Below are 23,981 nucleotides of genomic sequence, written 5' to 3'. Positions count from 1 at the left end.
GATCCTGACTACGGGTGCTGTCTGTACGGAGTTTGTACGTTCTCCCCATGACCTGCGTGGGTTTTCTCCAAGATCTTCGATTTCCTCTCACACTCCGAAGACGTAAAAATTTGTAAGTTAATTGGCTTGGTGTAAACGTAAAATTCTCCCTAGTGTGTGTAGGATAGTGTTAATGTGTGGGAATCACTGGTCGGTGCGGTCTCAGTGGGCCGAAGGGCCTGTTTCCGCGCTCTATCTCGAAATTAAAAAAGTCAACTAAAAGTTATAGCAGGCAGCTCGCCACTCTCTTCATGGGCAATTTGGGAGGGGCATTAATGCTGGTTCTACCTGTTGAAGCCCACATCCCTTAACTGAATAGAAAACTTGGCCTATGGCAACTACTCCACCTGTCTTTTCTCACCTGTGACACAGACTGTTCTCATACCTTGAAGTCAGGAGATACTTAGGGTTGGGAACAAGTGACCAGCTGTACACAGTCACTGTACTAGCGACTTTGATTGCAACTAATGACATCCATGAACTCAACCCGCCAAGGGAAAAATGTAAATATAAGCCTGAAGGGAGCGGTAGGAAACAAAGATAAAAAAGCTGTTGCTGTGACAACCTTTCAATCAACACCTGAAAATGAAAACGTCAGCATTACTGCAGACGAGATTCCTTCAATACCAGCAAGACAAAGGAGATTGTGATCGTCTTCAGGAAATGAAGAGGTACACATACCACGGTCAACATTTGACGGTGCCCAGGTCGAGATGGTTGAAAGCTTCAAGTTTCTAGGAGTAAATATCACCAGCAACTTTTCCCAGAACAGCCATATCGAAGCAATGGCCAAGAAAACACACCAACGCCTTTACTTCATTAGAAGGCTTAGGAAGTTTGGCGTGCCCCCAACAATTCTCACCAACTTCTACAGATGCGACTTCGTAGAAAGCATTTTATCAGGATGCATCAGAGCATGGTTTGGGAACAGCTCCATCCACGACCGCAAATATTACAGAGAATTGTGGACGCAGCCCAGACCATCATGCAAACCAACCTCCCTTCCATTGACTTCCTCTATACTTCATATTGCCTCAGCGAGGCCACCAGCATAATCAAGGCCGAGTCTTACCCCGGTCACTCCTTCTTCTCCCCTCTACGATCAGGCAAGAGATACAGAAGTGTGAAAACACATACCTCTAGATTCAGGGCCAGTTTCTTTTCAGCTGTTATCAGGCAACGGAAACATCCCATCACCACGAGGGAATGGTCCTGCCTACCATCTACCTCATTGGAGACCCTCGGACTATCTTTAATCGGACTTTAGCTTGCACTAAACATTATTCCCTTGGATCATGTATAGTCTTTCCATTGAGTGGATAGCATGCAACACAAAAGCTTTTCACTGAACCTCAGTACATGTGACAATAATCTAAACTAATAATCTCTAATAAAACTAAGAAAGACAAAGGTAGTATTTATGACTCAAGGAAATAATCGCTGGTTGGAGCCCTACTCTGTGCAAGACAAACAGTAGCCCATGATAGAAATGTAGATGAAATGGTGGTGACATTGAATTATAACTCTGCAGGTAACACCCATGCCTCTATATCACAAGGGCCATGGGTGTGAATCGCACTCCAGAAATTCGAGCACAAAGATCTTGGCTGATACTCAGAATAGAACTGAAGGGAGTGCAACACAGGACGTGCCATCATTCAAATGAGACATTAAAGCAAGGGCCTGCCTGTTGCTTCAGGTGAACGTATAGATCCCATTCTGTACTTCTGATATGAAGAAAACTAGCAAAGTTACTTCCTATGTTCTGACAAATATCTATTCCTCAACTCACATTGTCAAAACAGATTATTTGGTCACTATTCCCTTGGTTGTGGGAGTTTGTGCTTAACCAGTCACATAATTTGGCATTGCTGTCCAAGCTGACTTGCTTGCGGATTACGACTACTTGAAGTTGGCAGACATAAAAATAAATAAGCAAAATTATTTAAGTAGAGCAAGGCAGCAAAGGTATGGAAGAGGAAGTCCTAGCACATGCAACAAAAAAAGCGTGCAGATACTGTAAGTAATCATAGACACTAGAACAGTAAGGCAGGGGAACAGGCCCTTTGGCCCACAATGTCAGTGCTAATCGTGATGCCATCCATCTGCACAGGGTCCATATCTCTGCATTCCGTCTGTTTTGTTTTGTCTGTCTAAATGCAGCTGTCGTATCTGCTTCCACCACTTCCCCTGTTAGTGTATTCCAGGAATCAACCACACTAAAAAAAGTATTGCTTCATAAACCTCCTTTAAACTTACTATCTCTCACATTAAAGCTACGCCCCCTGTGGTACTTGACATTTTTCTTGAAAGAAATTCTACCTACGCCATCTACCTGACCAGGACGGCTAATGAAATGATGCCTGTTGCAATAGTCAGTGCAGAGATGGCTCACCGTCTCCTGGGCTTAATTGGACGATGTAGGGAGAGATTGAGTAGGCCAAGCCTTTGCTCACTAGGATTTAAGAGAATGAGAAATGATCTTTTTGAGTAAACACCATGTCTGAAGTTCCCCTGAGAGTTGTTATCTAAAATGAGGGGTTACAGTTTCAGAACAAGTGGTTCTGTTTTATTAATGATGAAAAGGGGGTTCTCGAGGGTTTTAGACCTCTGTACTTCTGTATCCCAGGGTTGTAGGGATGAAACAATTGAAAACATCCAAAGTAAAAATGGACATACACTTAAACTAGAGTGAATCAGCTAGTATGTGGTGAAAGCAAACCAGAGGAATGACAAATTATTTTACATTTCCTTTGTCATTCTTTTAGAAAGATATAAACAGAAAATAGGTGCAGGAGTAGGCCATTCAGCCCTTTGAGCCAGCACCACCATTCAACCATGGCTGATCATCCAAACTCAGTACCCCGTTCATGCTTTTCCCCATATCCCACGATTCCGTTAGCCCCAAGAGCTATATCTAATTTAAAAAAAATATGCAAATAATATTTCAAATGAGACTTCAAAACCTGGCCAGATCTGATGCAGTTTCCTGTTATCACAGATGTGTTGGTGTTGTCAGAGGTTTTCCTGGCATTCTCTTTACTTCAGAATTACTGCAACTGCCATGTTCTGTATCGCTCAGTCTCAGCTGGTTTCTTCCCTGCTCAGTCCCCTCCCTTCCTCTATCTCTGGTGGACAGATTAGCTGTTTTTTCTTTTCTCGTGAAGCCAAACCTTCACCATCCCCTCTCAATCAATAGTGATTTATCGTCCATTTTCGTGATCCCCACCGTATCGCAGACATTCCCTCAATTCAACCAACTTTCCTCAGCTTAAAACATCACCACTTGCTGAACTGCTTCCCAGTTCTAACAAAAAGCAATTGATCCAAAATGTTCACTCGGTCTCTCTGGATACTGCCTGCCCTGCTGAGCATCTGCAGCACTTGTTATTTTCATTTTAGATTAATCCATGGAACAGCGTGGCCCTTCGACCCACAATATTTGTACCGACCCTAATGCCAATTTAAACACCATGTCTACCTGTGAGTGGTCTATCTCCCTAAATTCCCTGCTTGTGCACGTGTCTAAATGCTGCTTTAACATTGCTATCGTACTTGCTTCCACCATTTCCCTCGGCAGTGCGTCTCAGACACCTACCACACACTGTGTTGGAAAAAAACGTACCTCCCATTTCTCCTTTAAGCTTTCCCACTCTCATCACTAAACCAACATTCCGAGGCCGATATAAAGTCTCTGGCTATCTACCCTTTCTATTCCGCTCATTTTGATACACTTCTCAGGTCTTCCCTCAGCCTCCGGCACTCCAGAGAAAACAATCAAAGTTTGTCCAACTACTCCTTACTGCCAATACACTCACCCGTTTGTTGTTTTTGTTGCACCTCAGTGGGAGAATGAAATCTGAAATAAAAACAGAAAATGCTGGAAATGTTCAGCATCGAGCGGGACAGTTAATATTACAGATTGAAGATAATTGTGCTTTGCAGCTTGAAAGATTTTGTTCAAACTATTGTGTAATGCTGCCCTCAGCTGGCTCACAATTTATTACAGATTTTTAATAAAAAATTAAATCACATTTTAGTACTCGTCAGTCCCCACGCAACAAATTACACCTCACTACTTATGATCTGAAGAACCAAATTTTAAATTATGGAAATGAATACCTTGTGAAAACATCTAAACTTAATAATGAATACATTCACATGCAACGCACATCTGCCTTCCCCACGCACCTCATGAGAAGGCAGTTGGAAGAGTAGCTACGAGTCTGTGCTTTGTCTTTCAGAGGTCCCATCCATCATCAAGGAGAACCCACCTTGTATAATTCTGCCCTTCCCCCAACCTGCATTGCCGAGGCCATTTGCAGCTGCCTCAACTTCACCTATACTGAGTAACGTAGTTTTACATTCCTTGTTCACTGGATAAGCTTACGGTGTTGTTCTGCAAACAGACTGAACTTGCAAGCATTCTTATCTTAGATACATTAGATAACAAAGCCCTTCTGCAAACTCAGGCAAAGACTTATGGTTCATATCAAATGATTAGGTGGGTGGAAAAGGAGATGGCATTACTAACCACTCATAATAGTTAGTTCAGAAGTCTCAAAATATGAGATTTTTTATTTTATTGTTATTTTCGGAAATATCAATGTTTAAAAAAAAATGTTTTACACAGGTTGAAAACCATTTCAATAGATTCCCCTCATAAATGTAATCGTTAACCAATCATGCTGATATCTTTATTGCTTTCAACATTGTGTGAAATGAACACTTACAGATAAACATTCAATAATGCAGTTTATCACTTGAATATTAACACAGTTTTGAATAAATACGTCAACTCTCACCCACCAGGTCCAAAGTAGTACATGCAGGATGAGCTTGCAGCTGAATGAGCATCTCCATAGTGCACAACTTAAGTACTTAGGCCCCAAAATGTTCACTCCCCAAACCAAAGCTTTCCTTATTTACCACTTTAATTAGTTTAAGGCAGAGATAGATAGTTTATTGATTAGTACGGGTGTCAGGGGTTATGGGCAGAAGTTAGGAGAATGGGGTTAGGAGGGAGGGATAGATCAGCCACGATTGAATGGCGGGCTGGACTCGATGGGCCGAATGACATAATTCTGCTCCCATCACTTATGACCTAACACAGAAGAAGCAGTCTGAAGAGTTTTTGGCTCCCTGCCAGAAACAGCAATTTAGAAAGCCCACTGAAAATGAAGATGCAGTTACTTGCAAAAAGGTTCTGCAATTACCACAAATCATGTGTGGGGAGTTAGGGTTGGTGGTGGGTGGACGGCAGAGAGAAAATGAAAAAACATGTTAGGAAGTTATTCCAGCTCTGTTGTGTTCCAAAGCTGCAAACACATTACTTGGGTTGATGAGGTTCATGATGAGTAACATTTCCAAAATATTTTAAGAAAGTAATTAAAATACACTGAATAATTAAAACATATTGCATATGTGAATGGAGGTGCAAATTGAACAATGGCAGTGAAATTGATGCAATTGTGTGATATCTACAAAATAGTTGCACAAGAGAAAAACATTCCTTCCAATTTTAACTTAATTTTAGGGCTCAGCAAATATAAGAGGGGCAAAGTGTTGCTGGGAACCAACTTCTCCTCTATAAACAAATACCTGCATTATTAAATATTAATATTAGGGAATATTAAAAGTATACCACAAAACAAATTTAATTCCTTTCTCTCCTCCCCCCCCCAAACGGAGAGATAAGACTTTGTGTGGACAAGGGACAAATAAATGAGGCAATAATACGAGACACCCCATAGCTACTGTCGACGAGGTCCTACAAGAGCTATCTACAAGCAAAGTATTTTCAAAGCTAGACCTAAAGTGGGGTTATCATCAGTTGGTGATTAGATAGAGAGTCAACGAAAATAACTACTTTAGTCAAACATTGCGGACTCTACCGATATAGGAAGTTGTTGTTTGGAGATTTGCCAATAGGAAATTCACAAGGTAGTTCAAGGGATTCCTGGAACTGCAAACATCTCAGAAGAGATCACTATTCATGGTACCACACTTGAGGAACAAGGTGAGACTCAGGCAGACACTAGCTTGATTGAAGGCTGCTGGATTGATAGTGAATGTGGACAAATGTTTGCTTGGTGTTTCAGGAATTGGTGTTTGTGGGCCACAAGGTGACCAGTAATGGCATCAATCCAGCTGAGGACAAGATTGAACCCGAGAAAGAAGTTTGAAAACCAAGAGATACAAGGACTATGAGACGTGTTAACATGTGAAAATGATGCGTTATCGATGTAACGAACGCCATATCCCAAATAGGTGTTAGAATGTTCAGTTTACAATATGATGCTGCGGAAATCCTTTTTGTTTGACAAGGGAGGGATGTCATGGTAACTGATGTCGCTTTTAAATGTGTTACTATGAGTCAGAAAGGGCACATGGTGCCAGGATGTAAGGAATGGAGGGGAATTAAACAGCATGTTCCGTGTTCAGTGTCCAAGGAGTGTGTTTATTATATTCGGATCAAGGCGAGGATCTGACAAGAGCCAACAGAGCTATGAGACTTTCTACTCAATGCATCAATCATCATTTCTACACACAAAATCATTAGTATAGTAGTGAATGACAAGCATGAAAATAAATGCTTTCAGTAATTTCTACCACACCTAGGTTTTAATTCGTTTCACAATTAGATTACTGAATACTTGATTATCGTTATTTCTTTAATAGCAAAAATGGATAAACAACTGGAAACATACAAAGCTACTATATTTCTTTGGAAATGAAAATCAATTTTGATTAAACATGTCAAATAAGCCACATGTTTCCTTATGCGCTGCATGCACCTGGTCTCAAATTTAAAAAAAATTAAAATCTACATATGCGCCTCTTTTGTTTTTCAGAACCCTAGAACTATGGTTTGGATTTTGGTTGGGGTGGGTGGGGTGGAATGGGGTAACCAACATCGGAAGGTCTAAAAGCCAAGGTAACCTGCAGCACAATTAAACAGGAAAATCCAGGTTAAATGCCAGGTTAAATCTGACTTTGTAAAGCATGAGCCAGGCTGGTCCATTTTCATTTATCTTGCATTTTCACACAGATACCAATCACTTAATGACAACACTTCCTATTCCGCCTACACTTGGGTAAAGGGAGGTTTGACTGCAGGAGGAACGTGCAATAGTTTAACCACCTCTATTAGGGATGGAGATGGATTCCCTGTCACTTAAACTGTAACTTCCCTACAATGATCCAAAGTTATTAATAAAGCAGTTTTACAGAGGAATGTTTTCTGATAAATCAAATCTAAGTATTTTCAAGACATTGCACAAGAGGTAAAATATGTATTGTTACACCACCAAAAATTAAGAGCTTCATTTGGTTTTAGACCTATTAAACTCCTGTAACGCAAGCCTTGAGCAGAGTGTACAATATAAAGGCCTATTTGCCTAGCCTTACACATCATTCTAGTTCAGAGTAATTGCATTATGTTGCAGATTCCAGCATCTGCAGTCTCATGTCTCTATCTTCTATCATGTCAACAGCCTTACGGTGTCACTGTCAAAAGGAACTCATCTTTTCAATAATTGCACCCACAGTTCATGCATTGACTGCTACAACTGGTTGTTGCAATACTTTCACCTTCACTGTAACACACAAACTACAGAGTTGCTGAGAACACATGTCAAGTAAGTGACAATCTATAACCTCTACCAAAACAGTAACTTACTATTATGCTTTGCAACTATCGATGCATCTAACCCTAAGTTAGGTATCCATTTTACAATCCAATACCATGCAACAAATAAAATTTAAATTTCACACACGGTCGCCATGGTTCTAAACCAACAATAATAAAAATATTCTAAAAATGAAACAGCACAAATTCAAAAAAATCGACATGAAGTTAAAGATCAAAACTGGAAATATGACATTAGCATCAAACTATCAGATTTCTCCTCTTGCTGCTTAATGGTTGTGTGTGCGCATCCCTTAAACAATGATAAATCGGACTGCTGTACACATACTGGAACTGCATTGTGCTTTCAAGGATTTGATCTTTGGGGGCGGTAGGAGAGAGGTGGTGGAAGGAAGCTGAGCATGAAGAAAATATACTTCAACTACAGCTTTTTGAATGAAAAAGTAATATCATCCCTAACACTTCCCTAAACATTTGCAACTCAGCAGCTAAATTCTGCACTGTTGCTTACAATCACAAATTATGAATGAAATAATTTATCCGACTTCAGTGGTGGGGGGGGGGGGGGGGGAAACAGACACCAACGAGGTCACAAGAGCTTGTTTGCACATTTGGATGCAAAAATCGGGGGTCTCAGAGGAACTACTGTTTAAACATTACATTAAGGAAACTGCAGAGCCCTTAACTCATGAAATTTGTCTGGACATTCCAGTGTTGAGGCGCACTGTGCAAGTGGAGAGAAAGTAAACTAGACTAGGGAAAATAAATAAAATAATTATCCATTAATTCAAATACAAACCAACAATTTATGCATTTAACCAGCCCCATCCCTACCACTGTCTCAGCCCACTATCCCCCCCACCCCCCAAAAAAAAAAAAGAGGTAAGGAAGTTATTCCTCCATATGAAATTTTGCAACAGTCAAGGCACAGATACAAGTTTGCTCCATTTATAACCTTGTTTCCACAACCTGTAATATTGCAGTGCAAAATGAACAGGAGTTGTCCTGATCAACTTAGCATTTTGCTCCGAGTTCATTATATATTAGAAGTAGCAGGGTCCACAGGGCATACTGAACTGCCCAAGAGTACAGCAGTTCCTTCCAAAATAACTGCAGTTTTCCATCAACAGTTTGTGTTTTAAACCTAATGGGGAGAGAAAAAAAAAAGACAAACCCATGAAATGCAGTTTAATTCTAATGTTTAACTAACTGGAGAGATATGTGCTTATTGGGCAGATATTTCTTCCAGTGTCACAAAAGCTAGAGACTCCACCAGAATTACCCCCCCCCCCCCCTTCTATGCACTCTCTCAATGACGCCCCATCACCAAAGTGAAACGAAGATCATTAGACATCCCCCCCCCCATCAATTGCAGCTCATGGAAGTTCCCAACGTGACACAATTTTAAACAATGTTTAATAAATCTTTCCTCTTCCCATCCCACTGCGCCCCACTCCACCCCCCTGTGACACTGCTCATCTTCATCAATTTGCAAGTGATTAATTTTTTCTTCAAACAACTGGCTAATCAGAAAGCATTACTACTTCCACAGCAGATGCCCTTTTCAGTCATCAGCAATATTGTAGCCCCTTGCAGAATTTTCACTTGTCAAACTGACCATGAACAGGTGAACACTTCCGAAATACACCAGCCAGATTTAATGAGGAAAAGTTTAAATTTTACTGGCTGAGGAAATAGGAAGCGAAAAGATGAGATGAGAATCAAGGTTTATAGTCTTTTTCTTGCAGGGAATCATGTAGTCTTATTGCAAGAATTTCATTGTCCTATCTGAGACAATAACAATAAACTCACTTGAATCTTGAATCTAGCAACATCATTAGTAAAATTACAATGGACCAAATATTCTCTCGGTATACTTAATTAAGAGACTTACGTTTGTTGGAGTACTATGTCATGTTTGAAGAACTTGCAAAATCAGTCTTCCTTCATAAAAATAGTGTCCGATACAGTAAACTTGCGCTTCAATGCTTCTGATATGAGTACTGATGGGTCATTCTCTCTCAAAAGCTGCGAGCCTCTCCTGGACCTAAACCAATAGTTTCAGTCGTTAAAATGTGCCCTTCCAATTACATTTAAGCATTTGTAAAACAGACTTTGTAAAATAAAAACAGTAAATGCTGGACCACTTAGCAAGTCACAAAGTTTCTTTGAAATCCAAGATGGTGCTTGGCCTGCTGAGTGCCTCCAGCATTTTTTAAAATTCTGCTCAGTTATGATATTAGATCTGTTAAGAAGCAAACACTCAGATCAGGCAGCACCTAAGTGAAGCAGAAATAATGCATCAGATTGTTGACCTTTCCACTTCTGATTAACACTGTCGCTCATAAGTTATAGGAGCAGAATGAGGCCATTCGGCCCATTATGCCTACTCCACCATTCAATCATAGCTGAAAGTGGGCATGCAGGTGCAGCAGGCAGTGAAGAAAGCGAATGGTATGTTAGCTTTCATAGCAAAAGGATTTGAGTATAGGAGCAGGGAGGTTCTACTGCAGTTGTACAGGGTCTTGGTGAGACCACACCTGGAGTATTGCGTACAGTTTTGGTCTCCAAATCTGAGGAAGGACATTATTGCCATAGAGGGAGTGCAGAGAAGGTTCACCAGACTGATTCCTGGGATGTCAGGACTGTCTTATGAAGAAAGACTGGATAGACTTGGTTTATACTCTCTAGAATTTAGGAGATTGAGAGGGGATCTTATAGAAACTTACAAAATTCTTAAGGGGTTGGACAGGTTAGATGCAGGAAGATTGCTCCCGATGTTGGGGAAGTCCAGGACAAGGGGTCACAGCTTAAGGATAAGGGGGAAATCCTTTAAAACCGAGATGAGAAGAACTTTTTTCACACAGAGAGTGGTGAATCTCTGGAACTCCCTGCCACAGAGGGTAGTCGAGGCCAGTTCATTGGCTATATTTAAGAGGGAGTTAGATGTGGCCCTTGTGGCTAAGGGGATCAGGGGGTATAGAGAGAAGGCAGGTACGGGATACTGAGTTGGATGATCAGCCATGATCATATTGAATGGCGGTGCAGGCTCGAAGGGCCGAATGGCCTACTCCTGCACCTAATTTCTATGTTTCTATGTTTCTATCTATCCTTCCCTCTCAACCCCATTCTAGCAAAATGCTAGCTCTTTCCATATACATATTTGACCTGTTGAGCCACAGATAACAACCACAATTTTCCACTTTTATTCCATTTTTTCAGCAACTGGCATTTTTATTTTTATTATATTCCAACTTTTGTGGGGTTATGGTTTTCTTCTGAGCTCTGCCAGTAATGTCAATTAATATAGCAACATTTCTCTTTGGTAACATAGTATTGTTAGCATTGTTAAATTCAGATTCAGGTCATTATCCACTCACGTTACCTTTCCTTCCAACTCACCCTTGTAAGGAGTTCAATTTGACTCTGTTCATGTCTTTCAGGATATCCATCATATCTGCAAAGCTTGTGGACTTTGATAGACAGGAGGTTTCATCATCTTCGTCGATGGTTATATCCTGTCGTTTATTTTCAAAATCTAGGTCAAAGTTTGATGAAGCAGCCATGGAAAATGATGCGATGCTTAAAGAGTCAACTGGATCAGTTTCTGGAACATCATCATTGAGTATAAATGATGCTAAAGGAGGGCATGCTGCTTCAAAATCTGGTAAAGAGCAGGCAACACTTGATGTGTCAGGAGAACCAAGTTCTGGTGTAAAAGGAGCAGATGCTGAAACACAGGAGGAAAATCTTAGACTCTCTTTTAATCCAGCGCAGTTGACTTTTTCATATATACAGACATTCCACAATTTACGCAATAGGTGACTTGTGTCAACTCGCACTTACGTAAACAATTCTGTACTCAGTCCCCAATGCAATCAAGGCAGTTTGTAATTTCCACAACACTGTACAATCACTCAAGCTTACATCGGCAACAAGCCGGCAGTGCTTACCCAGAAGGACGCGCACCTCAGCGAGATGGAACTCAAGCCTGCAATAGCAGCGGGTGTTTACCCTGAAGCCACACGCTGGAGGAAGTGCCCTGAACGCAGCTGAACCAGGTAATACACTCAGTGAGCTATTTTGGGAGGGGTTGATGATGATTCTGATTTATGTAACATCTGACTTAAGTAAGGGTTCACATAATGTAACCCTTACATAAATTGGGGAGTGCCTATAAACACTAATGTAACAAGCATGGAATGTTTAAGACTAGTTAATAACAGAGAGTGTGTAGGAAGGAATTGCAGATGCTGGTTTAAACCGAAGATAGACACAAAATGCTGGAGTAACTCAGTGGGACAGGCAGCATGTCTGGAGAGAAGGAATGGATGATGTATTGGGTCGAGACCCTTTACTTACTGAGACATTAGGCTGTCCTTATTCTATATCCACAAACTAAAAATCCACATATGTATAACAACCAATTCCACATATTAAAAAAAATCATTTACACTCAATCCCCAAATACTTTGGCCCCACAGTTCTGTCAATAATTGCACTCATGTTCAAACACACCAAAAGGCTACCAATTATGCAACCTGCATTAATTAAAGATGCTCCTCACAGGTATTCCAAAAACAAATCACCAATTTCACTATTTGACTTCCCATTCACCATATTTGACTGGCTCCAAGTCTTCATGCCTTCAACAATCTTCACCAACTCTATAGGCTTATGCCTATAAGCGGCCGATTCGGAAACTCCAAGCCGCTGAGTGTGTTCTTCCGTTCCGACGCCGGAGTTCCGATCATCCCGGCGAGAGGGCCTGCGTAGCGGCGACTGCGGAGGGCTCAAAGGCCCCGACCACGGGTGAACAATGAGGAAGATGACTGAACTTTATTGCCTTCCCTCACAGTGGGAACGTTGATTCCGGTGTGTGGGGATGTTTATGTTAAATTCTATCGAGTATTGTGTTCTTTTTTATTCGTATGGCTGTATAGTAACTCAAATCTCACTGTACTAATTGGTGCATGAGACAATGAATGTAACTTGAACTTGAACAATAGCACGATAATCTTCAGTCACCATGACATTTTGAACTGTATCCCCAAACTTTCCAATCTCCACCATATAAACAAACTCAATGTTATTTCTTTTCAATTTTCAACCACACAAATTTACCCCCCAAAACTTGGGTCAGATAGAAACATAGAAAATAGGTGCAGGAGGAGGCCATTTGGCCCTTCGAGCCAGCACCCCAATCATTCAATTGCAATCATAATTTCCAAGTTATTAACCTTTCCTGAATTGTTGTTTTAGGGCTGAGACAATATTTTCACCAACTTACTAATTTCCATTTTACTTTCTGGTTCAGCAACTATTTTAGCAATCTGTCCTCGCAAGCGGCTAAGTTCATCCTGAAGTGCAACCGTATGATTCAGAGCAGTCAGCGCGGGCTTCTTCAGAGTTTCATATTTCTTCCCTTCCCTTCGGAAGTTAGGGACGGATGAATTTCTGTGCATTATCAGCAGAGGAGTAGGATGCCAGTCATCCCGGAAGGGTCTGGCATCAGCTCTGTAATACAAACCAGATAGATTAAAAATATCATTCAGAAGTGATTTTTCACAATAAAGTCTCAAAATACAAACCAAAAATGACCCATAATTCAAGACTCATATGTTAGGTTTATTATTATTGTCACTTCTACCGAGGAACAGTGAAAAAACTGTGTTTTACATGCGATCCAAACAGATTAGATATACCATGAATAAATACAATCAACTCAAAAACAATAGAGTAAAGGGGAAGATACAGCACGCAGACTACAGCTCTCAACATTGTAGCGCATTAATTCCATAGACAAAGTCCAATGTCTTCAATGAGGTAGAGTTGCATTGGACAGTACATTAGCTTATAGAAGGACCATTCAGAACCCTGATAACAGAGGGGAACAGGCTGTTCCTGAGTCTGGTGGGGCGTGCTTTCAAGCTTCTGTATCTTCTGCCAGACGGAAGCAGGGAGTAGAAGAAATTACACTGGGTGGGCTGAGTTTTTGATTTTGTTGGCTATTTTTCCAAGGTTGCGTGAAGTGAAAATAGAGTCAATGGTGGGAAATCTGATCTGTATGATGGATTACATTCACAACTCTCTGCAATTTCTCGTTAAAACTACATTTATGCATGCAGATCAAAACAACTACAGGAATCTTTGCTCCACATATAATAGTTAAACTTTTGATTCCAGTAACCGGAAAAAGGATTATCTTTATTTTATGTTGTAAATAATTAAGATGTTTAATAGTCAAAGAACAGGTTTAGAACAAATTATTAAAAGCATCTTTCGTATGAAAATGTATATCAAAGCAATGGGGGTGGGAAATCCAAGAAATTTTCAATGTCCATCAAGATCACAAATTATTCCATTCACTAGTTAAAATTAGACAAACTGGAAAGTGCACTTTTTCAGGAAAATACAGAATGTATTGTAGTGGAATGCAATTTAGTACTAAACTAGACGATGTTTATATCAGCTAACTTTGTCTGCAATTGCACCGATACAAATGGAGGAGTTAGGTATTGGTTAGTAAAGTGATAAGCTATTGTGATGACAGAAATGTGGAAGATCGAGTTTCACATATAGCCGCAGAATTTAACCTCAAGGCTCCTTTAAATGGAAATCCTGCTCACAACTAGCCTGGTAGACAGAAACCCTTTAGGCAGAAAGCCTATTTCATTGATGCAGCCTCCCTATCCCCATTGACTATGAAGCAAGAGTGGTTGTAGGGCAAATAATTGAAAAGTCATCAGGTGGTGACATTTATCAAATGTCATTTTCCTTTCACAAAACCAATTTATTGGTGTTCTTTGAAGTAACATGGACTAAGTATAAAGTGAATGCACTATACGTAATAAACAAATACTTACTAGAAAATGTGCTGCTACAAAGGTTATTGCAGATAATAAAAACACATGGTTTATAAAGTACCAACGCCCTGGATGGAATATTTCGTAACTAAAAGAGCTTTTTGTTCTGACTGCCAAGTTGTATTATGTGGCGTGATACTGCGATGAGTGCTATTTATAATTATATAAATGACTTGGAGGCAATGTTATTGTTGCCGAATTTGCAGGTGACACAGAAAGGAAGCCAAGCAAGTTGTGGAAAAGAAGAGAAAAATAGATAAAGGGATAAAAATAGGTTGTCAGACCTGACTAATACATATAGTGCGGGAAATGATAAGTCTGCCTAATTGGATTGGAATAATAAAAAAAACATTTTACTTAATTGAGACTAGAGAACTCTGAGATGAAGAGAATTTGGGTGTCCGAGTGCATGCTTCACAAAGCCTTTTTGCAGTTAGTTAGTAATTAGGAAAACAAATTTCTGCTGGGGAAATAATATAAATATAGGGAGTTTATGTCTCAGTTGTACACTTTGGTGCAACACGTCTGTCATTTTGTGTACAGTATTGAGCTTCTTATTTAAGGATGGATGTTAATAGTTAGGAAGCACTTCAGAGAAGATTTAACAGATTAATATGTGTGATGGTCTATCAGGCCTTATGCGGAAAGACTGGACAGGTTCTTGGCTTACATTCACTGGAGAAGAGCAAGAGGCAACCTGATGGAAAGATAAAAGAGCCTAAAAGATCTTGACAAGGAGGAAGTGAACAAGATGTTTACTCTCGTCCAAAAAAACTCAAACTATGAGTCACTGTTTAAAAATAAGGTAGCAGCCCATTTAAGTCCTATGCGGTGATATAATTCCTCGGAAGGTTGCAAGTTTTTGGAACTCTGCTTATTGTGCTCAACAGGCAACAATTGTCCCAGTAGTTCTCAGTAGTTACCGCATGGACAGTCTCAGCAAGTAAGGTTTATTATTAAAATCAACAGTAACATCAACAGAAAACAGTTTGTCAGCAATCACAAAATCTCAGGCCATTGTATCTGATAGGTGACACTGGAATCACCAATGCTATGATTAGTGCAAAGTTCCCAGCATCATTACAAGGATCATATTCAACCTGACACTCAAATGCATTAACCACCCGTGTATGGCAGCTACGTAACATCAGGTCGCATGGAGGGGGGGGGGGGGGGAAATCCTGTGACAATTAACTAGTCACATGCCACCAAGAAAACCTTTCATGACCTGTGCTTGTAAATGGTACTTTCCCAAAATGCCTGATGAAATGCAGTTCCAACAACTATCATGTAGTGTGATATCACCCTGGCAAAACAACCGGGTTAGTTGGCATGTATAAACATTCATTCCTTGTCCTAATGTGGCTGCATGTACCATCTTATATGGCTTTGACAGAGTAGATGTGGGAATGTTACCTCCTCTAGCTGAAGTATTGGAAACTGGGGTCACAGTCACAAAATTAGAAATGGCTATGTGGATAAATGAGAAGATGGCAAATCTTTGGGGTTTCTCTACCAAATAGGATTGTGATGAATTAGAGAAAGGATTTTTAGACACGGGTCAATCGATGCCAAGATAAAATGATGAATAATCTTGGTCTATTTTACTTCTATTTATTTTCTTGTTTGCAAAATGCACTGCAGTTACTCACCTGAGCTACTCTAAACTCATGACCTTGCCACTAATAGAACAAGAGCAGCAGGAGCGTGGGGCCTCCACCATCGGCGGTTTCCCTTTTCAAGTTGCACACATCCTGATTCGGAAATATTTTGGTGTTAATTTATTATCACTTGGTCCAAGTCCTATAACTCCCTACCCAGTTATTGACCAAAAGGACTGCACTGTTTCAAAGAGATAATTTACCACTATCATTTATTACTATTATCATCTTATTATGAATTATGAATAAGCAATAAATTCTAGTCAAGTGATACCACGTCTAGAAAATAAAAATTCAGCTTAAGACTGGTCCAGGTTTTTTTGTGTTTTTTTTAAGATAGCCACCCCATCTCTGTCAAAAGCAGAATTAACTGTGTTCTGTTCCTGTTCCTAATTTCTTGCCAACATTAGAGACAACCCCAATCTGCTGGTCCCATTGGCGAATACCTCATCCTGGTAAAAGCTTCTCCTTCATCTGCAGCTATCCATGCAATGTCCGCCAGAGTTGGCACAGCTGGTTTATCACCATGGACTGAATTTAAAGACTCAGCCGCAGTGAGCCCAGGAACAAGCTGAGGGAAACAAAACAAAGATTACATTAATGAAGTAATCAATTAAATAAGGTAGCAACATATAGAAACATTTGGCTAGACAAAATGAGCCAAAGAAAATATAGCATTTTACTTTCCTTTTTAAAAGTTATATTCAGTATATCATGTATTTAAATTAAAAATCCAGTTAATAATTGCCTGTTAGAGAGTGAAGAAGAGATATGAAGAAGGGTAGAAATGCTTGAATGAATAAAAAGCTGCAAATTTAGAACATAAACATAGAACAGTACAGCACGGGAACAGGCCCTTTGGCCCACAATGTCTGTGCCGAACATGATGCCAAGACTTAGCCTTATCAACCTGAATTTAATCCATACCCTCCATTCTCTGCGTATCCAATTAATTTACAGAGTGTTATTTTTATTCTTTCATTCCATACAACAGTCACCATACTCTTGCATGAGACTTACAGGCACTGTGACATTCAATTATAGTATGTTAATATTTATATTCCTTAAAGAGGAGATGTAGTGATTCAGCAGGTAGTGCTGCTGCCTCAACTTAAGTGACCTGGGTTCTGGGTGAGCTAGCCAATTGGATTCAATATTTGACACAAGAAACGTGCCACAGGGATCTGTGTTGTGTGTTCAAGAAGGAACTGCAGATGCTGGAAGATCGAAGGTACACAAAAATGCTGGAGAAACTCAGCGGGTGCAGCAGCATCTATGGAGCGAAGGAAATAGGCGACGTTTCGGGCCGAAACCCTTCTTCAGACTGATGGGGGATTGGGGGGGAGAAGGAAGGAAAAAGTGAGGAGGAGGAGCCCGAGGGCGGGGGGATGGGAGGAGACAGCTCGAGGGTTAAGGAAGGGGAGGAGACAGCAAGGGCTAGCAAAACTGGGAGAATTCAACGTTCATGCCATCCGGACGCAAGCAACCCAGGCGGAATATGAGGTGCTGTTCCTCCAATTTCCGGTGTTGCTCACTCTGGCAATGGAGGAGACCCAGGACAGAGAGGTCGGATTGGGAATGGGAGGGGGAGTTGAAGTGCTGAGCCACCGGGAGTTCAGGTAGGTTATTGCGGACTGAGCGGAGGTGTTCGGCGAAACGATCGCCCAACCTCCGCTTATTTCCCCCCAATGTAAATCAGCTGACATCTAGAGCAGCGGATGCAGTAGATGAGGTTGGAGGAGATACAGGTGAACCTTTGTCGCACCTGGAACGACTGCTTGGATGTTGATCTGTGTTGTGTGCTCTGTTATTTTACATCTACATAAATGATTTGGACGACAATGTAGTTGATGTTAGTAAATTTGCAGATGGCACCAAAAATGGTGGTATAGTGGACAATGAGGAGGGCTACCTAAGTTTACAAAATGATCTAGATCAGTTAGGAAGGTGGGCTAAGAAATGGCAAGTGAAATTTAACTCCGAAAAGTGTGAGATGTTGTACTTTGGTATGTCACCCAGGGCAGGAGTTACACAGTGAATGGTAGAGTCCTGGAAAGCTTTGTAGAACAGAGGCCCAAGGTTATAGGTATTCCATTCCCTGAAGACACAGGTAAACAGGGTGATAAAGGTGGCTTCTGGCACTCTTGCCTTCATTGGTAAGGGTAAAAAGTATAGGATTTGGGTCATTATGCTACAGCTGCACAAGAGATGAGTGAGACCAGAAATCAAAGTACTGATTTGAGGGCTTGAGTTACAAGGAGTGGATGGGACTTTTTTTGTTTGAAGCATAGGAGGCTGGGTGACGACTGACCTTAAAGGAGTATACAGATTCATTAAAGACAAGGATAAAGTTAAGAGTCACAGCCTTTTTCGGGGTGGAAGATTGCAACCTTCACGTGGTCCGCCCTGTTTCGACGAATGCAATCAACCTGGCGTGCACAAGGAAATAAGATCAAATCGAACAAGTTGTCCTACAACTTTAGGCTGTGCACGCCAAACTCAAGAAGAAGACAGCCTTTTTCCTAGGAAAGAGGAGTCCCAAACCAGAGGGCACACTTTTAAATTAAGAGGGGAGAAATTTAAAAGAGACTAGAGGGTACATTTCTTCACACAGAAGGTAGTGAGTGCATATATGGAACCAGTTGCTAGAGGAACCTATAGAGCAGGGTGCAATGGCAGTTTAAAAACATTGAGCTAGGTATACGTATAGAGGGATACGAGCTAAATGCAGGCAAATGAGAGTAGCTCAGCTCTAAAATGGGTTGGCACGAATGTTGAGTTGCAGGTCTTGTTTCCACACTATATGAATCTATCTTTTATTATCCCACTTACTAAATCTGGCTCATTTCAGAACCGAATGAAATCTTCTCACTTGCTAGTTGTAGGATGCAAAACTATCTTGCACACAAAAAAATATCTACCTTTGAGACATGAGCTTCTTCACAAACCATCTACAGTTGTACACTTTGAATTACTGCTATGAAATAGGATTAAAAATCATTTTTTGTCATACGTGTATGGGAATATTTGATTATGTTTGACTATTTTTCTTAAAACAACCAAATGAGAAAATAAGCAAGATGCATATTTAACACAATCTGATCACTTTCAGTGTGTTAGAAAAACTTTAAAGCACTCAAAGGAATTATTTGAAATCCCCATTCTAACATACAAAAAGTAGTCAGCTATCCAAAGAAAACGTTCAGCATTTTAGAATCCTGTACTTTACATTGCAACACCACATAGAAAAATCTGTATGGATAAACATGGTGTTGTTTTGGTTGTGTTGTGTGTGGTTTCATAGAATTCATAATGGTGTGGTAAATCATGTGCTTTAAACAAGATTGTTTAATAACTATAATTGAGTACCATGGCCACAATTATTTAGTTCACTCAAGGACCAATATGGAAAATAAAACAAGGCCAAATATAAATTTGCATCTTGTCAAATGCAATAGCCACAAAAAAAATTTTTAATGTACAACTACTCCATATAATAGCATTACCTGGAAACAAACTCTAGGACATGGCCTCAGTGGGAGTTTTGACCCAATCATTCGAACAACACTGCGGGACGATCCATAAGGCTTATTCTGCCATATTGGAATCATCTGTAAAATATGAATTGCCACAACATTTGCTTAGAAAGTGGGAAAACATCCACAGTTGCTTGAACAATTATAACACATTGTAATAAGCTTAAACACAAGGCAATTAACTTTAAATATAACATGCATGCGTTTGGAAAAGAGCAGTGTGCAACAAAGGTCACCTGTACGATTGGACGCTAATAGTCAGCAGGAATTAGAGGAGGAAATATACAGTGCCCTCCGTAATGTTTGGGAGAAAGACTCATCATTTATTTATTTGCCTCTACTCCACAATTTGAAATTTGTAATAGAAAAAAAATCATATGTGATTAAAGTGCACATTGTCAGATTTCAATAAAGGGTATTTTTATACATTTTGGTTTCACCATGTAGAAATTACAGCAGTGTTTATACATAATCCCCCCAGTTCAGGGCACCATAATGTTTAGGACACAGCAATGTCATGTAAATGAAAGTAGTCATGTTTAGTATTTTGTTGCATATCCTTTGCATGCAATGACTGCTAGAAATCTGCAATTCATGGACATCACCAGTTGCTGGGTGTCTTCTGCCAGACCTGTATTGCAGCCATCTTTAGCGTATGCTTGTTTTGGGAGCTAGTCCCCTTCAATTTTTTCTTCAGCATATAAAAGGCATGCTCAATTGGGTTCAGATCGGGTGATTGACTTGGCCACTCAAGAATTGACCATTTTTTAGCTTTGTAAAACACGCTTTAGTAGTATGTTTGGGATCATTGTCTTGCTATAGAATTAACCACTGTCCAATGAGTTTTGATGCTTGTGTTTGAACTTGAGCAGATAGGATATGTCTACACTTCAGAATTCATTATGCTACTACTATCAGCAGTTGTATCATCAATGAAGATTAGTGAGCCAGTACCTTCAGCAGCCATACATGCCCAGGCCATAACACCCCCACCACCGTGTTTCACAGATGAGGTGGTATGCTTTGGGTCTTGGGCAGTTTCCTCTCCTCCATACTTTGCTCTTGCCATCACTCTGATATAGGTTCATCTTCTTCTCATCTGTCCACAAGACCTTTTTTTCCAGAACTGTGGTTGTTCTTTTAAGTACTTCGTGACAAACTGTAACCTGGCCATCCTATGTTTGAGGCTAACCAGTAGTTTGCATTTGTATTTCTGTTCATGAAGTCTTCTATGGACAGTGATCATTGACAAATCCACACCTGACTCCTGAAGTGTTGTTTCTGATCTGTCAGACAGATGTTTGGGGATTTTTCTTTATTATGAAGAGAATTCTTCTGTCATCAGCTGTGGAGGTCTTCCTTGGCCTGCCAGACCCTTTGCGATTAGTAGGCTCACCAGTGCTCTCTTTCTTCTTAATAATGTTCCAAACAGTTGATTTTGGTATGCCTAAGGTTTAGCTGAAGTCTCTAACAGTTTTATTCTTGTTTCTCAGTCTCATAATGGTTTCTTTGACTTTCATTGGCACAACTTTGGTCCTCATGTTGATAAACAGTAATAAAAGTTTCCAAAGGTGATGGAAAGACTAGGTGCTGAGAGCTCTCTTATACCTGCATTAAAGAGGCAATTAAATGCACCTGAGCAATTACAAACACATGTGAAGCATGTGTCCCAAACATTATGGTGCCCTGAAATGGGGGAACTATGTCAGTGAGGGAGTACTTTGGACCATTGAGCATAATTCTATTAGGTTTTAAATAGTTATGGAAATGGATGTTTTTGGTCCAAAAGTTGAACTCCTAAATTGGGACAAGGTCAATTTTCATGGTATTAGACAAAAAATATTCAGATGATTATATGGGAGGCTGAAAAAAAAAGGAATGTCTGGTAAGTGGAAGGCCTTTAGATCATAGTTTAAAATGATTTGTACAGTTCTGAAGAATACAAGGCCAAAACACTTTCCCGTTTTCTTTCCTTTTTACCTCCCTTGCGTTATCTTATCACAATTGGCTAACTTCAAGATTAAAGTGCACACAAATTGTGGCTGCGTGAAGGTAAAGTTTTAATTTGGTTCAAAATGAGACAAAGTACATGAACACAAGGAAAATAGCATGCACAAGAATAAGGGGTGGGCCATTTAGGACTGAAATGAGGGAATTGTTCTTCACACAGAGAGTTGTAAATCTGTGGAATTCTCTGCCACAGAAGGCAGTGGAGGTCAATTCACTGGATATTTTCAAGAGAGTTAGATTTAGCTCTTAGGGCTAAAGGAATCAAGGGATATTGGGACAAAGCAAGAATGGGGTACTGATTTTAGATGATCAGCCATGATCATATTGAATGGCGGTGCAGGCACGAAGGGCCGAAAGGCCTACTCCTGCACCTATTTTTCTATCCACCTGGTTCCTCAAGCCTATCAATCTGATCCCAGCTAATCTCATCCAGATCTCAACCCTTCTCTTTTTAATAATCATATAGGCCTCAACCTTTATGTACCTGCAGTTTAAATAAATTATTAATGTAATTCTATCAATGTCATTCTATTTGAAATGAAATTGAAGAAATACTATAGATCACTAGTATAAATACTAGTATAGTAAAATGTAAAATCAAACGTTTTCTGTATTCCAAAATGTTTGAATTCAAGTCAATATTTTTTCAATACATACAAGATGTGTCATTTTTGAACAGTGTAACTTTAACCAAAGATCTTATAGCGGAGCGGGGAGCTCCGCTATAAGATCTTTGACTTTAACCACTGGGTATTTCTATCACCATTTGGATGCAAAAATATTTTTATTTCAGTAAGAAAAACTGGACATCTATGTATGATATTTCAATTAATCATAAACATTTCTTAAATGTCAACTGGGATAGTATGTAAAATGTTACTTGATCTCTAATCTGTGGAGTTGCTAGATAAATAAATTACATTTTGGACATTCAGATATGTACAATATTATAATAGCTTTCTGGCAGTGCTAACAATCTGGCAATCATGTCTCACAAACTAGATGCGGGCCAAGAATTTGCTGGAATTTGGGACAGCCTGTTTTCGGCACTGTTATTTAATACATTACCCAAACAGAACATCAAGGTCAATTAACACCAACAGTTTTCTGACAGCTTGTACAAATGATAATGCACCATTCCTAAAGGCCTACTGAATTTTACTTTATGACAGTAGAGGGTGAATACAATGCCCAGAATATATTCGAATATATATATATTGATATATCTCTCACATATATATATATCTATGTGAGATAGAGAGAAAGAGAAAGAGAAAGAGAGAGAAAGAGAAAGAGAAAGAGAGAGAAAGAGAAAGAGAAAGAGAGAAAAAGAAAGGCCACCTCTAGTTTAAAAAGTTTCTTGTGTACATATTAATTATTAAGCAGCCGTACAATTACCCTTTTTTTAGGGACAACAGCGCAGCTAAATTGAACAATGTTTACATTCCGCTGTGATCTCCGATGTTGAGACAGGCAGGGAATATTAACGTTTTTGTATAAGTACCTTGCCAACTGGTAATTGGCGGTGGGTCGTTCAGGACACGGACACATTCGGGGAGTCGGAGTCCGCCGTCGCCGCCGCAACTCCAGGCTCGTCCAGGCCGCTCGCCGGGGAAGGCCTCATGGTTACCATGGGCGTTTCAACAACCTCGCCTCCTATTGGCCCTCCGTCGGGTTCCCGACCGCTCGCAGCCAATGGGGTAACGGGGATGGGGGGAGGTGACGCACTTGGACCGGGAGGAGGAGGAGGTACCAAGATGGCGGCCACTGGTTTTAATCTCCATTACGTCTTTAAAGGGCTTCCTGGTCTGACTCAGCGGTGTAGAAACTCGCTCGGATGCATGGAACAATCACAGCTAATAACATTCATTCCTGATCTGCCTCAGCGGCGCAAAGCCTAGTTTGAGTGCATGGAATGATCGCAGCAAGAGTCTGAACAGGGTCTCAGACTCTACCCAAAACGTCTCCAGAGATACTGCCTGTCCCGCTGAGTAACTGCAGCATGTTTGCGTCCATCTTCGGTGTAAACCAACATCTGCAGTTCCTTCCTACACTGAACACCGACATTAATTCCTGGTCTGGCTCAGTGGTGCAGAGTTTTGTTAGAGTGCATGGAATGGTCACAGCAAGAGAATGAAGGGTCTCAGACTCTACCCAAAACGTCTCCCATTCCTTTTCTCCAGAGAGATGCTGCCTGTCCTGCTGAGTAACTGCAGCA

At 40.3% G+C, this 23,981-nt stretch overlaps 1 protein-coding gene across 3 annotated transcripts; it reads right to left on the bottom strand.

Annotated features, from left to right (window-relative positions):
- Positions 1–4,585: 4,585 nt before the first annotated feature.
- On the bottom strand, positions 4,586–23,404 carry mtfr1l (mitochondrial fission regulator 1 like). Of its 3 annotated transcripts, none has more exons than XM_033044923.1 (7): positions 23,268–23,404; positions 19,724–19,828; positions 16,664–16,788; positions 12,981–13,207; positions 11,093–11,420; positions 9,581–9,737; positions 4,586–8,834 (listed from the first exon to the last, which is right to left on the bottom strand). In XM_033044923.1, the coding sequence occupies exons 2-6, from the start codon at positions 19,826–19,828 to the stop codon at positions 9,626–9,628; spliced, it is 897 nt and encodes a 298-aa protein (XP_032900814.1). In that variant the 5' UTR covers positions 23,268–23,404; the 3' UTR covers positions 4,586–8,834; positions 9,581–9,625. The 3 variants fall into 3 exon arrangements, with proteins under 3 accessions (XP_032900814.1, XP_032900815.1, XP_032900816.1); XM_033044924.1 differs by having other exon boundaries at positions 9,585–9,737; XM_033044925.1 differs by having other exon boundaries at positions 23,251–23,401.
- Between the last annotated feature and the right edge of the window lie 577 nt (positions 23,405–23,981).

This window comes from Amblyraja radiata, chromosome 27, assembly GCF_010909765.2.
Source record: "Amblyraja radiata isolate CabotCenter1 chromosome 27, sAmbRad1.1.pri, whole genome shotgun sequence".
Classification (NCBI taxonomy): domain Eukaryota; kingdom Metazoa; phylum Chordata; class Chondrichthyes; order Rajiformes; family Rajidae; genus Amblyraja; species Amblyraja radiata.
This window is presented reverse-complemented; position numbering and strand designations above follow the sequence as displayed.

Excerpts from the sequence above, each read along its gene's own strand:
- mtfr1l (XM_033044923.1), bottom strand. The coding sequence starts at position 19,828 with ATGATTCCAATATGGCAGAATAAGCCTTATGGATCGTCCCGCAGTGTT. Across the intron at positions 16,789-19,723 it reads GTCCTAGAGTTTGTTTCCAG|CTTGTTCCTGGGCTCACTGC; the intron begins GTAATGCTATTA and ends TGTTTCCCTCAG. Across the intron at positions 13,208-16,663 it reads GAAGCTTTTACCAGGATGAG|AGCTGATGCCAGACCCTTCC; the intron begins GTATTCGCCAAT and ends TTTGTATTACAG.